This window comes from Rhinopithecus roxellana, chromosome 14, assembly GCF_007565055.1.
Source record: "Rhinopithecus roxellana isolate Shanxi Qingling chromosome 14, ASM756505v1, whole genome shotgun sequence".
Classification (NCBI taxonomy): domain Eukaryota; kingdom Metazoa; phylum Chordata; class Mammalia; order Primates; family Cercopithecidae; genus Rhinopithecus; species Rhinopithecus roxellana.
The window spans coordinates 106,733,999-106,748,410 of NC_044562.1; the positions used below are offsets into that span (position 1 = coordinate 106,733,999).

The 14,412-nt window shown below is 38.7% G+C and overlaps 1 protein-coding gene across 1 annotated transcript in view; it reads right to left on the bottom strand.

Annotated features, from left to right (window-relative positions):
* The window catches only part of UPP2 (uridine phosphorylase 2), a 32,194-nt gene extending 18,191 nt beyond the window's left edge, over window positions 1–14,003 (bottom strand). Inside the window, exons 1-4 of the mRNA XM_010353355.1 lie at window positions 13,752–14,003; window positions 9,702–9,819; window positions 3,419–3,577; window positions 724–838 (exon numbers count right to left, since the gene is read on the bottom strand). Coding sequence (XP_010351657.1) covers window positions 724–838; window positions 3,419–3,577; window positions 9,702–9,819; window positions 13,752–13,813 — 454 coding nt within the window. The 5' untranslated portion in view covers window positions 13,814–14,003. The remainder of the gene's footprint in view (window positions 1–723; window positions 839–3,418; window positions 3,578–9,701; window positions 9,820–13,751) is intronic.
* Between the last annotated feature and the right edge of the window lie 409 nt (window positions 14,004–14,412).

Here is a 14,412-nt window from a genome sequence, read left to right on the forward strand (position 1 = left end):
AATGTTTTTCTAAGAGCTTCACAGTTTGCTCACTTAGCTGATAAAACTGGGAAATTTTTGTGATTTTTTTTTTTTACTTGAACACAATTACTTCTGTCACTTAAAAAAGTTCCTGGCTGGGCGCGGTGGCTCACGCCAGTAATCCCAGCACTTTGGGAGGCCAAGGGGGGCAGATCACGAGGTCAGGAGATTGAGACCATCCTGGCTAACACGGTGAAACCCTGTCTCTACTAAAAATACAAAAAATTAGCCGGGCATGGTGGTGGGCGCCTGTAGTCCCAGCTACTCAGGAGGCTGAGGCAGGAAAATGGCATGAACCCAGGAGGCGGAGCTTGCAATGAGCTGAGATTGCACCACTGCACTCTAGCCTGGACGATAGAGCGAGACTCTGTCTCAAAAACAAAAACAACAAAAAAATTCCTAAGATTTGAAATTTACCCCTACCCTCAAAACACATCTTCTAGCAATTTTTCTACTCTTTATAAACACCTAAGACCATTCTGCAATAGGTAGTGAGATCTCTCCCTGTGGGTTTCAATAAAGAAAAAAGGAAGAAAAGAAAAAGGCAATGTGGGTGGATTTCCTTAAATTTCCTCAAGTCCAGCCTTCTGACACTTTTTAGCCCATCTGGGCTTCTGCTGGGCTCTGAATAGGATGGTATATTTTGGCAGCTACCACGTGTGTAAGGATCACTCAATTCTAATAGAAATCAATCCGTCTCACCTATTCCCCCTGATGTACCAATTCTAATAATGGTGACATCACAGCATTGTGCATGGTGGAGTAATTTGATGAGTTCATGAAGCATAACAGAAATGGAGGGGATGCCCATGCCGTGCTGTTGAGAGAAAGAGAAAGTCTTCATACATCTTGCAAAGTGATACATGAACAGGACATATCTTCTTCCTTCATTACAAGTTAACAGACCTCAGATAAATTTACATAATCATTAAGACTTTGCCAATGCTGAGGAAAACGTAAGTCCTCCCTAACTGGCGCCTACATGACACGCTGACAGATGTGTCCATCTGTGAAGATCAGAGGGAGGCATCTCGCTGCCAGTTCTGTTGACTTCAGCCCTCATCAGCAAGAGCAGAAGGTGGGGATGGTATAGTATACAGGTGTGTCAGGGCAGAGCCATTTCCCATCTTCCCACTGGGCTCTTCATGATGAGCCTTTGAAAAAGAGCTTTTTGCACGATTGACTTGATTTTGAGGAAATATAATTTTGGCCGCCAAATCAAGAGTCCTTTTCAACCATACTAAATGAAGTAGTGAATCCATTTCATTTGCTTTTAATTTTGTGTGCTCTGAAAAGTACTAGGGTAGAAATGTGGGCTAGATTCCCCACTTCACAATTTTAAACTTATACTGAATGTGGAAGTGAGTTTAAATTACTATAGATCATGACCATAACCCTGTTTTTTTCAGTATTCAGGACAGTGGAATCAATGTCACCAGGAAAGGGATCAACACAGGCTACAGGATTTAGCAACTCCTGGTGGCTACACGATGTCCTAATAACCCTCCAGAAAGATCCTACATTCTGTAATTTGTAGAAACTGGCACTGAATTCAAAACTGGTAGTAACTTCATTCCTGACATGACAGCAGAGAGTCAAATGTGCTCCTCAGTGTGTCCTACTCTTGGATACAAAGACTCTGGAAAACCACTGGCCATGACCATGATGTTTTCACCTGAGCTTCCTCCTTCTATTGAGAATGTTGAGCTATGGAAATTTCGAACCTCTGCATTCCCCCTTTCTGGTTCCCACTGAATATGCCCTGACTTTCAAATGCTTAGTAAGCGTCCTGGAGCCAGGAATCAAACTTGTATTGATTTGTATATTCAAGATTAACAAGTCTGGGACTTTGGAACTGTCTCTGTGACTAATGAATAAACTCTCTCAGTATTATTTTTTCTTACCTAATTTTCTTACTATAATTAAGATGAATTATTATTTGACCTATTAGATTCCTTCCAGTGCAGACATTTAGTAAGTTAATGATTGTCACTTATTATGTGACACGTTGATGAAATGACAAATGGACTTGTGCTCTCTTTCACACACATGCACCCCATTCAACCGCTACTGGAGAGGAAGAGTTTTCAAAGAAGAAATCACAGTTGTCAGTCCCCTGCCTGCCTAGTAAGGCCCATTTCTAATTGGCAACCTTGACATGACACATATTTCAGGTCTTTTTCCCAGACAGGACAGCAGGATCAGTCTATTGCTGTTTTCATTTCTTACTCTGAAGTTTTACTGCTTATTTATGGCAGTGTCACATTTTTAAGAAACTTAACTTTTTTGTGTTTCTCCATTTACTGTACAAAAAACAGTTATAGTCTAAAAGTCCAGCAAATGTTGGTAAGAAAAAATTTGCCAAGATCAGTGGATACTCAGCTTCCTTCTAATGTAGATATTCTGTAATCATTTATTGAATGCACAAGCGAATAATTGAATGGATTCTCCCATTTGAACAGGTTTCAGGCACTCTTGGCCCAGAGAGGAGATCAATTTAGCTGCCTCATTGTTGTTGCATAATTTTTTCTTCTTTACCACAGGTTTTCATCAATGCAGGTCCACACTGTAAGGCAATCAATGGATGATGCCTATTCCCTCTGGTAGGAGCCACTTACAGCTCAGTTCCTTAGAATTGCCACCCTGTGCAGGAGATTCTTCCCCTGTCCCCTGGCATGCCTGCCTGTGCCTCTTATGAGGATTGCACTGCCCAGAAATGTGATGGCTTCAGAGTTATTGCTTCAGAATACAGCCCTGTCCAGAGAGATAAACATGGGAAGGCAAATTGGACACCTATGCACATACGCCCTCATCAGTGTGTGCCCAGCTGAGTCCAAGGGGGAAATGGTCTGCATGTTCCCTAAAACTGCAAATCACTCCCCTTTCATTTTGTCTTAGGACACTGTGTGCTTCCATAACTGTTCACATGTTCTAAGTGCAGGAGAGTAATTCACAAGAGCTCAGTAGAAATGCATTAGCAGCTTTTCAGCGAGCTTATTATGGTGTTAAACAGCAGCACTTTAGCAGTCCTGAAAATTAGCCTATGTATACTAAAAGCTCAACATTTCCAAAGCTGGGTAAGGGATAGAGGAAGGAAAATTGCCATTGGGTGGGGGGAGTGAGGGGTGTTAACCAGTTACAAAGTAAAGAGAAAGGAGGGTGCTTTGAGTATTTTCCCCCTAATTTGAATACCTAAGTGGTAACTAATAAACAAAAATGATGCTGCATGCTATGTTCTGCCCTGGGGGCTTTTTCCAATAAGGAACTCATACCTGGACACCTAGCTTAATTGTGTAAGAATGTAAAGCAGGAGGGAAAAGGAACTCCTACATGTAAAAGTTTCCACTTTTTTCTCTAGCCTGCAGTGACTAGCTGAAATGCAACCATGGATACTTACACTGATGGTGAGCACAGGCCCGGTTTTGTACATGCAGTATCTGTCTGTCCCAGCACAGATGTCTTTTATGTCTTCTTCAGCTTCCTCCAACCCAAGCTCCTTGTGCATAAACAGTGCAAATGCTTTCATTCTGTTGGGGCTCCGACCAACACAGACAAACTGTTAATAAAAATAAACAAGGGCCTGCCATAGTAACTGGGATAAGAACCATGGGTCAGTTTCAACTCTAATTTTTTATTTTACTTTTTAGTTAATTTACTAAAGAGTGTGTGTAGATGTCATGGTTTATGTTCCATGAATTAGCTATTTTGCATCAACCTGTAAATAAGGCAACAGATGCAAAGTTTTAAGCACTAAATTAGTAAAAAAAAAAAACAATCACAAAATCAAAATAAATGTTGATATTATTCAAGGAGGTGTTTCCTGGTGTTTTTGTTTATAGTGAACACCAACCAGCATCTTAAATTGACGTAGACAGCCTATTGTTGAGCATTACCATGACATATGCTTAGGATGTAAGTTCTGAGGCCACAGCATGTAAATGACACAAGAGCAAAAGGAGAACTACCAGTTTTAGGTATGTTTTCTGATTCCCCATCCCCCATCATGAATTTATATTGTGAAATGGATTATGTGAACTTAAAATTTTAAAGGAATCATGTCAAGACTTTTAAATTTCTTATTCAGAAGAAATTCTCACGGAACAAGCCTTATTATTGTAAACGCGGGATCTCCCTGTGGCATTTCATCAATTCCAGTGATTTATTTTTGTTTTTGTTTTATTCACATTTTCCCTTCTCTGAAATTAGGATAGGTGTTGCAGTCAAGGATGTCTAATAGAAGATGGCAATACAATTGTCTGGCGGTTACTCATACAACAGTCTGTTTAGGGGCACACTAGCCCCAGGGACCTGGAATGGGAGAGGTGGATGCCAGGGAGAGAAGCAGAGAAGCACTAGGGGTCAGCAACAAGAGGGTGAGCACTGGCAGACTCTCACACCCGGGAGGAAGCACAGGCCACAGCAAGGTGGCAAGAGTCAAATCCTCCAGGATTCTGAAGTAAGTGGCGAGGAAAATGCAAAGAGAGAGAAGACAACATAGTGGAGGGTCTGCCCTTTGAGGTTAGGTAAACCTGGCTTTGAACTCCAACCCCATCAGTGAGTAAGAAGCTTGCTCAGTGTCACACAAATAAGCTATGTGCCTCAGACCATCTCCAAAATAGGAAAAATACAGTACCCCTCAGAGAGTTTTGAAAGAAGAACGTGAGATTGCATATGGCAAAGGACATTGCACAAGTCCAGACACGTTCTCAGTGATGGACAAATGGTAACCATTAATTTATATATCATGTAGCAATTTTCTATTCCTGCGTCTGAACTTGCTTACTATTCCTATATTGCAGAATTTAGTACAAATGAAGCTGGTCTGAGTCCTCTAGTAAGGAAAAGGCAGTTGGTGGTATCTAGCTGATGTGGGCAGCATTGGACAGAGGATTGGGAGGGCTGACGAGGTCCATTACAGGGATAAAGAATATCTGTCTAATGAAATACCTAACTGAGGTTATAGAATAGGTAGCCCCATTCACAAATGATTTACTCTAACTATTGGGTGGTCTGATAACATGATGCATCCTGTTTCCATTTAGCGATAGTTCCTGAGCTACACTCTTTCGCAATTAGCGGTGTAATTAGCCCTGAATCCAGGCCCTCTGCTTCTCTTCTACCCTTAATATTGTCTTTTCTTTGCCTTCTTATGAGTTTCTCTGATGAAGCCTTAAGCTAGTAATGAACTGCAATAGAAGTCAGCCATAAAGACTGGTAACAAAGAGGTTAAGACCATGGTTTCAGGTGAGTTTTAAACTTGTTATTAATAATTCATGGAATTTTCTTCTTTGTTGGTGTGGATAGTTAAGACTTGGCTCACGATCTAAGTCCAAGGAAATTTTTTAAACACAGTACAGTAGTTTGAAAATAACCTCATTGTGTGGTGCCAGCGAATGTAAATTACAACTATTCAGATTGACCATAAAACCAAAACAGATGTTAGAATAGCTTGTGGTTTGAGTTCTCCTTTGAACTGTAGATGTTACTATAATCAACAGGAATTTCTGAATATTTCTGGAGACATAAAGATCATATGCATAGACAGAAGCAGCTTGGTTCTTAAAGCCTTCCTTACTCCTAAACCAGACTCACTAAACATCACCTCTGGACACAATTTTCAGTCTGGCTGCTTTAATGAGAAGTAAAATATGGCTGAAGACCACCAACCAACGTTGATCCTTAAGTGTCATTTACAGTGTTTATGTCTCAAACAAAATGATCAATTGTCCTGGTTTTATCAAAGAAGTTAGAAACACACTGGGAAGGAGTCAGAGGCATCACAAAAATATGTTAAGGACTTTAGCTAATGACTGCCAGAATAAAGCTCAGCTTTAGATATCCCTAGTGTCTTAAAAGTCTCAACTATGCCATGTTGTATCAATCTGGTCTATTGCATCTTATGCATTTTCTATGTTAACAAGGGAATATAAACACATTCAAAATGGATATTATATGGTATTATAAAGTAATAATTTTGCATATTACTAGAAATTTCTAGTGAGAGATTAGAGGATACCAGTTAGTGATTTTATAAAAGACATATTTGGATATTGATATCGAATAGATAACTCCTAAGGATCCTCCACCGTATGTATTAATTGTCTGAATCTTTCTAGTGAGTATGGCAGAGATTGATTAGCTCTTCACCTAAGCAGTTTGCCGTTCTTTCTGGGCACCCAGCTAAACTTAACATCTCAGCCTCCTTTCCAGTTAGACAAGGTCATATGTCTGAGTTCCAGGGACTAGAATTTGAGCAGAAGTAATGGGTACCATTTCCAGTCCTAGCCCATAGAAATCTCCTATCCTACAAGGAGGATGTATTGGTGACCCTACATATTGTCACTCTCATCTGCTGGACAGATGTTGACACATTGGAAAATAGCAATTTATGCCTTGAAGGAAACAGAGTCACAATTATGGAAGGAGCCTGGGTCCTTGAATCTTCAGTTGTAGGGAAACCATCCATCAACCAAGAACTCCCACTTTGTACCTAATGTGAGTGAGAAGTAAACTTAACTTGTATTAAGCTACTGAGATTTTGCAGTAGCACATAGCAAAAATTTTTAAATATGGTAAGAATATGAAGGAAATGGGAGCGATTACTGGAGTCTGAAGTTTCAACTTTATACACCCAGAGTTCTCCTTTCTTTGAAGATAATGCTATTAATAATGATTATCATCTCTGTGAAGACAAGGCTGAGTTTTCAGGTACTGATAGATTATGTCCTCTTTTCTGAGCCAGGACTGCTGCCCTGAGATTTAAGGGACTCAAGAAATTGAATGTAGAATATTCTCGTTCAAAGAGGAGAACATGGCTGGAGGAAGGCAAGTTTCTGAGGAAACCATCTATGAGAATAAATCAGACTTTACCTGCTGCCTTGAAAAAATTCTAGTTCAGGTTAAATGGCCAGTTCTGATCATTTGGAACTAGGTTACCTGCTCCTCAATTTATACATACACACACACACACACACACACACACACACTCTCTCTCTCTCTCTTTTGCCTCCTATTCATCAAAGTGGCTCAATCAGTAGAGTTGCTCTCTGATGGGATAAACAGGTTTGAAACAGAGCATATTTTTGTATCCAAAAGATAATTTACTGAAGGTTCACAACCAGGTGGGTGGTGAATGTATAAGGTTGGATAGTGGTTATGATAGACAGTGTGTGAGAATAAGTGCTGAACAAAATCTGGACAGACAGAGATGTGAAGGTCTGGTTCCTGGGATTATAATCGAGATGGGACAACTATGTGTGTGCGTGTGTGTGTGTGTGTGCATGAAAGAGAGAGATACATACATGTGAGTCCCTTTATTTTTATCTCTAAAACAAAGCTTTCCATCCCAATGATTTCCCAGAAACTAATACTTGGAGTACTAAAAAGTACTAAAACATAGTGCTTTTATTTTTGTTTTTGTGTTGCTTTGTTTCGTTTGAACAGAGAAAGAGCCATTACTTTTTTTTAATCAGAGAAACCTAAGGTTTAATCTCAGTTGTTTCACTTACCAGCTGTGTTGTGCCTATTACAGATACACATATATTATATATATGTTATAACACTATGTATATATTTGAGCCTGGGTTTTCTCATCTGTAAAGTAGAGATAATAACTACCTTAGTTGCTGTGGGGACTGACTGTACCATTCACACGTGCCACACAGAGTCTGATATATAGAAAGCACTCCATAAAGGGTAGAAGAGAGACAGAAACCCAGATATGTAGATAGCAAATCACTTTCTGTCTCAAATACATGTCTCAAGTCTTTTAAATGTATTAACCAGCTATGTGTCTTAGTTCATTAATTATGAAAAGTCTTTCAGTTAATCAGAGTCATCTCTAGACAAGGGTCCTGGGATATTATTGTGAGGCATGAACCTCAAATCTAACATTTGAATTCTGGTACAATCTGATTGTTGAGTATTATAGACCGCCTTGATCAATGACTCTTGGAGCATAAGTAAACCAAAACAGCAGCAGGGGAAGAGGTTACATTGAGAAGATGAAGCACAAGATAGAGGGAGGTGACACAAAGGCAAGGAGCACAGCCTGGAAAGGAGTGAAGACGGTGGGTCGCCTCGCTGCGAGGACACCCACCCACACCCTCACAGCTTCCTGCCTAGGAGAGAGGGAGTGGGAGAAGGCCACTCGGCATCTACTGACCATAGGCATTGTAGATCGATTTCTTCTCATTTTCCAACCTTTTTTTCTTTCCTCCCTCCTTACTTTCTTGTTCCCTTCCTTTTCCTCTGCCTCCAACCTCTTCCTCCTCCTTCTTCTTAACCTCCCCCTCTTCTTCCTCCCTTTTTCTCACCTGCCTCTTGACCCAATGGGTAAGTGAAAGAGCTAGGATTAAATAACTATGGATGATCCTGAGTTACTGTGACCCAAAAGGTCCTCTTAGTGCAATGAGCAAGGACCCTGGAGATTGCACTTGGAAGAACTTGGTCCAGGTCTCAGTGCTACTACTCTGTGGTGTAACTGTAACCTTCTTCCACCTCTCTGAACTTAATTTTCTTGTTTTATGGAGAGAGTTAATATCTGCTAAACCCACCTAAAAGAGCTAAATCTGCAGATGTTAGTGAGATAGTACATGTGATGCTTTTATTTTTGTTATTGTAATTGCCAAAGAAATGAAAAAGTCAGATGAAAACTGCACGATTCTCCATTAGTGCAACTGTAAATAGATATAGTCTTTTGGAAAACAAAGTTCTTTAAAAACTCAGTCTCTTTGAGCATTTCTGTGAATCACCCTAAGCAAACTGACCTAAATGTAGAAAATCTTCAGGTACAAAAATATTCATTTGAGTCCTGTTTATAATGGAAAATATTTTAACATACAAGTTAATAATAGTCTCTGCAATATGTGGTACACCACTTGACACCCATAAATGATATGTTTCAAAAGAATGTAATAATATGGAGAAATGTTAATGATGTAAAGCTAAATGATAAAGTATAGAATGCAGCTATATAGTTACAACTATTTTAAAGTCTATTCATTAAAAATGATTGAAAGCAATGAATGAGTTGATCATGTGTATGTTTAGGTGGTAGGACTACTGAGTGTTTTTTAAAAATCATATTCTTTTTTGTATTCTCTGTTTTAAATAAGGAACACAAATTGCTTGTATAATTAAAATACATGTCAGATAAAACAAATAATGCAGAAGTACAATTTTATGTAGTATTTAATAAATAATTTTTATGAAATATTTCTTATGAAACAAAATCTTAATATGAAATGTTAGATAATGATTATTTTCCAGAAGTGAAATAATGTTGTTAGTTTTGTTGAGTTATTTTTATGATTTAATAAAATGAGAACTAGTGAGATTAAGCTATAAATGTAGATGTTAAGTAGTGAGCTGAATCTGTTAAAACATAATGAATTCTCGACACCCAGCAATATTGTCAATAAAGTTGTATTTATCTCCAGGGACCAGAGTAGTCAAATAACATGTTTGCATTAGATTTAGTTTGGGAACCTTTATGTCTTGTTGGGGTGGAAATGATTGTTCATGATATACACATTCCAAATTGTTTCAGAGAATGAGTGTGACTTTAGTTCCTATTGGGACTTTGCTAGCCAATGGTGTATAGATTATTTTGGCAAGGTAAGAAGAAAAATTAGTAGAAAAAACTGAATCATTTTTCCTGAAATTAGAAATGTTTTTACCTTTACATCTCCAAACACTGCTGGTAGGTTGTGTGTTTTTGTTCCCAAATCCAAGTGATAGAGAATGTCTTCATCCATTGAATCCAAGTAAGGATTTTTAACATGAACAAATCTTTTTCTGGAAAAAAAAAATTACACAAAGAAGATATAAAAGAATTTTGAGAGAAAGCTCACAAGAAAGAAAGTCTGAACATAAACCTTCCTTTAGGGTTAAATTATTTGTTGAGAAGCAATGCAGTATAACAATAATTATGGCGAATATTTGCTCTCACTATGTGCCAAGCATAGCACTAAGCGTGAAAATGGCATGAAAACTGCATATAACAAATTCGTTAACTCATTTGTCCCGTAACTGCTGTATTAGCTGGGTAAGATTAATAATTTAGTTTACAAACAAAAAAGCCAAGGCTTACAGAAGTTGAGAAACTTGTGCAAGATTAATAACCAGTAAATTACAAAACAGCCATTTCTATTCAGTTCTGACTGTAATGGTCATCTGATTTCTTTGCATGGGAGGCTGTGGAATATAAGCTACTGGGCTGTGGATTCAGATTGCCTGGGTTCCAGTACAAGTTCAACCATATATGTCCTAATTGTGCAAACTTGAGTAAATTATTTGTATTTTATTTTATCTTCTCAAAGTGTATCATGCATAAGAATCAGCCAGACACTTCATGGACTCCTCTTCTGGAAATTCTGATTCAGCGGGTTGCTGGTGTGTGTCCGAATTTGCATTTCTAGCAAACTCCTCATTGGTCCTGACGCTAATAGTCTGTGGACAACACTTTGAATAGCACTGCCATTGAGAACTCCACCAACCATGCTGAATACACCACTTTCTTTCCACCCCAGTGGCCACAGCCCTGGCTCAAACCCCCATCACAGCAGTACAGCTAGAACACCAATCTTTCCTCTCTTTTCTTTGTAAAATACCATGAAATGCGAGACAGTGAGCTGATGACGGTTATAAGAATGACCTTAATCCAGTTCATATTTATGAAGCATATCATTTGTAGCTTTTGGTTATTTGGGTAGTAATCATATGCCACTAGAGTTATCAGTGATAAAATGTATCTATCTACCCCCACACCACAGTGGGTCAAGACGTCTTTGCCAAGAACTGTCTGGGACTTCTTTGTTCTTTGTTCCTCCCATTTCTCTCCACATGCCTTCTCTTCTCTCTTCTCTCTCTCCTCTCTCCTCTCTCCTCTCTCCTCTCTCCTCTCTCCTCTCTCCTCTCTCCTCTTCTCTCTTCTCTCTTCTCTCTTCTCTCCTCTCTCTTCTCTTCTCTTCTCTTCCAGAATTTTGCTCTGTTACCCAGGCTGGAGTGCAGTGACCCAATCTCAGCTCACTGCAACCTCAGCCTCCCGGTTCAAGCGATTCTCCTGCCTCAGCCTCCTGAGTACCCGGGATTACAGGTGCCCACCACCATACCCAGCTATTTTTTGTATTTTTAGTAGAGATGAGGTTTCACCATGTTGGCCAGGATGGTCTCAGACTTCTGACCTCAAGCGATCCACCCACCTTAGCCTCTCAAAGTGCTGGGATTACAGATGTGAGCCACCATGCCTGGCCTTTCAACGTGCTTTTCTTTCCATACACTTCAAAACATTTTACCAAGCCTTGTGTCTTTCTATATCTTTATTGATTGTCACTTTGATTGTGCATTAAAATTACCAGGGAGCTTTAAAAAAATAAAAATAAAAAAATAAAAAAAAACACTGTTGACCAGGCACTAATTAATTTAGACACTCTGTATTTTAAATAAAAAAAAATTAAGTATTTTAAAAATCTTCTCAAATGATCTTTGGTACAGCCAAAGTTGAGAACCCCTGCTTCAGGCCTTTGTCCTTCAAACATCCTTCCCCCTTTCTTCTATTTTTCACCTACCAAAATTCCAATTTTCCTTCATGGTCCAATTCAAATATTACATCTTCCATAAAGGCTTTTCCAAGCATCTTCTCTCCTCGGTCAGTATTAATTTTTTTCTTACTGTGTTCCCAAAGCATTTGTTTCATGCTAGTGCTGGTAGATAGCATTTCACATTGTAATGTAGTTAAGTTTCCATCCCCCTAGAAAGACTGCAAATCCCCTGAAGCAAGCTATCTCAAATATCTTTCTTGAATCCCTTTTTAACAGATTCTATTGTTGAATTAAATTGAACTGTTCAGAAAGTAGAACAAAATACTATTAATTTCCTTTTCAAAAACATCTAGAGTAATAGATTTTTAATTAGTTACTGGGTCATACATACCTAGTTTCCAAAATAAAGTATTCCATGGTGTTAGTGCACTTTACTACTACAGAACAAGCTTCAAAATCTCAAAGCAAAGGGACATTTCCTTTCTTCTCTTGTGAGGCAAGAATTTAGCCCCAGTCCCTTGTTATACAGTGTGTGGTCAGTGAACCAGCAGCATCAGCAACACCTGGGGAGCTCCTTAGGAATGCAAAATCTTAGATTTCACCCCACACCTGCTGAATCAAAATCTGCATTTTAACAAACTCTGTGTGATTCGCATGCACATTATAGTTTGACAAACACTGCCATCCACTTTTTCTTCCAAATTCTATTACACTTTCTGTTTCACTCTGCCAAGATTACTTTCACGACCTGGAAATATTCCTTTGGATTCCCAACTGAATCTATGAATCATTATTCTATAAAAGAGTCTTATTCCTCTACCCCCGTGATTCCAAACTCTAGCTACATATCAGAACCACCAGGGGCACTTTAATCCCTAGACCCTATCTCTAGAAATTCGGATTGACTTGCTCAAGGAGACCTGGGCTTTGGTGTTTTTAAAATCACTCATCTATACCACTCTTCCTGTCTTCGGGGAGAAATTCTCCAACCAGCAGAGCCATTAATTATTTTCACTTGTATTATAATACATTAATTCATTAGGATTACTTTTCCTGATGCCCTGGCCCACTGTCTAATGATTTCTCAGTCAGAAAATCTGGGGGACTGTCTATAGAAGTGTCTTGTTTCACTGGGTTCATCAAGCAGCACTTCTAAGATGATCACTCTGTCAGTACCAAAGAAAAAGCTTGTTTGGGATTTCACACCAAATTTCTACCCAATGTGAATGCAGTTTTTGCAATACTTTGATTTTTCCAAAATACATTATTTTTACTAAATAAGTTTGTACGTGTTGTTTTCTCTTCAAACTCTTTTTTCTTTCCTAACACAGATAATAGTCTTTTTAGTAAATCATGACAAATTACCCTACATGATGAATATTAAATATTGCTAAACAAAAGAAATTGCTGGCTGGGAAGAAGTCTTTCCATTTGCCATTACCTTCGTCTTCATAATTTTTCTTTTTCTCTTTCTCCTGGGCTTCCCTGAGGAAGGGAACCTGCAGGAGGCTACCTCTGTTTGGGATGGGCAAATGGAGTGTTTTCTCAAATGCTGCTATAATGGAGGCTGTGAGCAAGACATTTCACACAACTCTCAGGAAATCAGAGGGAACCATCAAAATCTCCTTATGCCTCATGATGATTAATGCTCTGTTGTGTTCTGTTAACCTGGGGCAGGAACTGGAGCTAAATTTGTAGACAGCTTCAGCAATTTTATATCTACCCATGAGATTAATCACATAAACGGTATTTCAAAAGTAAATTCTCTGTAAGGTCCATCATGAAGCATATTAAATCGCTCCACAATATCCTGCAACACAATTAAACCTCCCTCAGGCACTGAGAGACCCTTTTAATTATTTCTCAATTGCAGCCCATGGTCTTGGAATTAAGGGCTGAACACTATAGTGAGTCCTAGGCTGAACCTTGAATTTGTTTACTACTGAAGGTTGGCTAAATTTTTGCATGTTTTTTTGACTTTTTTGCCCCATTTTCTTAGATGAGCCAACCCCTAATCCCCAAAATCAAGGAGTAAAAATGTCACTGAAAAGACATTTTGCATTGTTTTTGTTGTTTTATGAGCTATATCCAGTGATAAACGTAGAGGCCCATTATTTAATCATTTAATATAAAATCTAAGGAGCATCCATCTGATCAAAACAAATTTAGAAAATCAAAATTACTCACCCAACATATGTATTCCTATCAGATCTCATGGAACTATTGAAGGCAGGTATAACCGAAGCCATTCTCTCTACTATGTGAACAGTCACTCTTAAATTGATGTCAAGAAAGAGAAATATTGTGACTTGTTATTATAGATCTAGTCATAATAGTTCAGTTCCAAGTTAGAATGATACCCTCTCTTAAAACTTAGGTTTTCCTGTGAAATTGCTAAGAAAAATTTTCCTTTAGCGTTTTAAATTTTCCTATCAAATAAAAAACGCCCTCCCTGACGTGCCTTTTATACCATAGCCCAGCTCTCAGAGCAGAACTTTCTCAAGAAGATAGGTCCCCTTTGATGGTGTACCATCCTAGCTCTTTGACCAGGTTGGTTAGCTTGTTAACTATTGGTGAGAACCTTTCCCTTACATTTGTCTTTGATCCCAACACAGGTTTGATGTTGCAAACAGGCTTATTTGCTTTGAGAAAACTGTATACGGATACAAGCCCTCTTTTGGTTTCTATAACACGCCTACCAGGTCTTCTCAAAACTGTGTCCAATACATACAAGAACGTCCAGTTCTCAAACATTTCAGCCCCTCACCAACTTGTTTTCATTCTTTGTCATCACAAGTTAGGAAAGCATCCAAAGTCAGGACCTCAGAATGTCCCTTTATCTGAACTT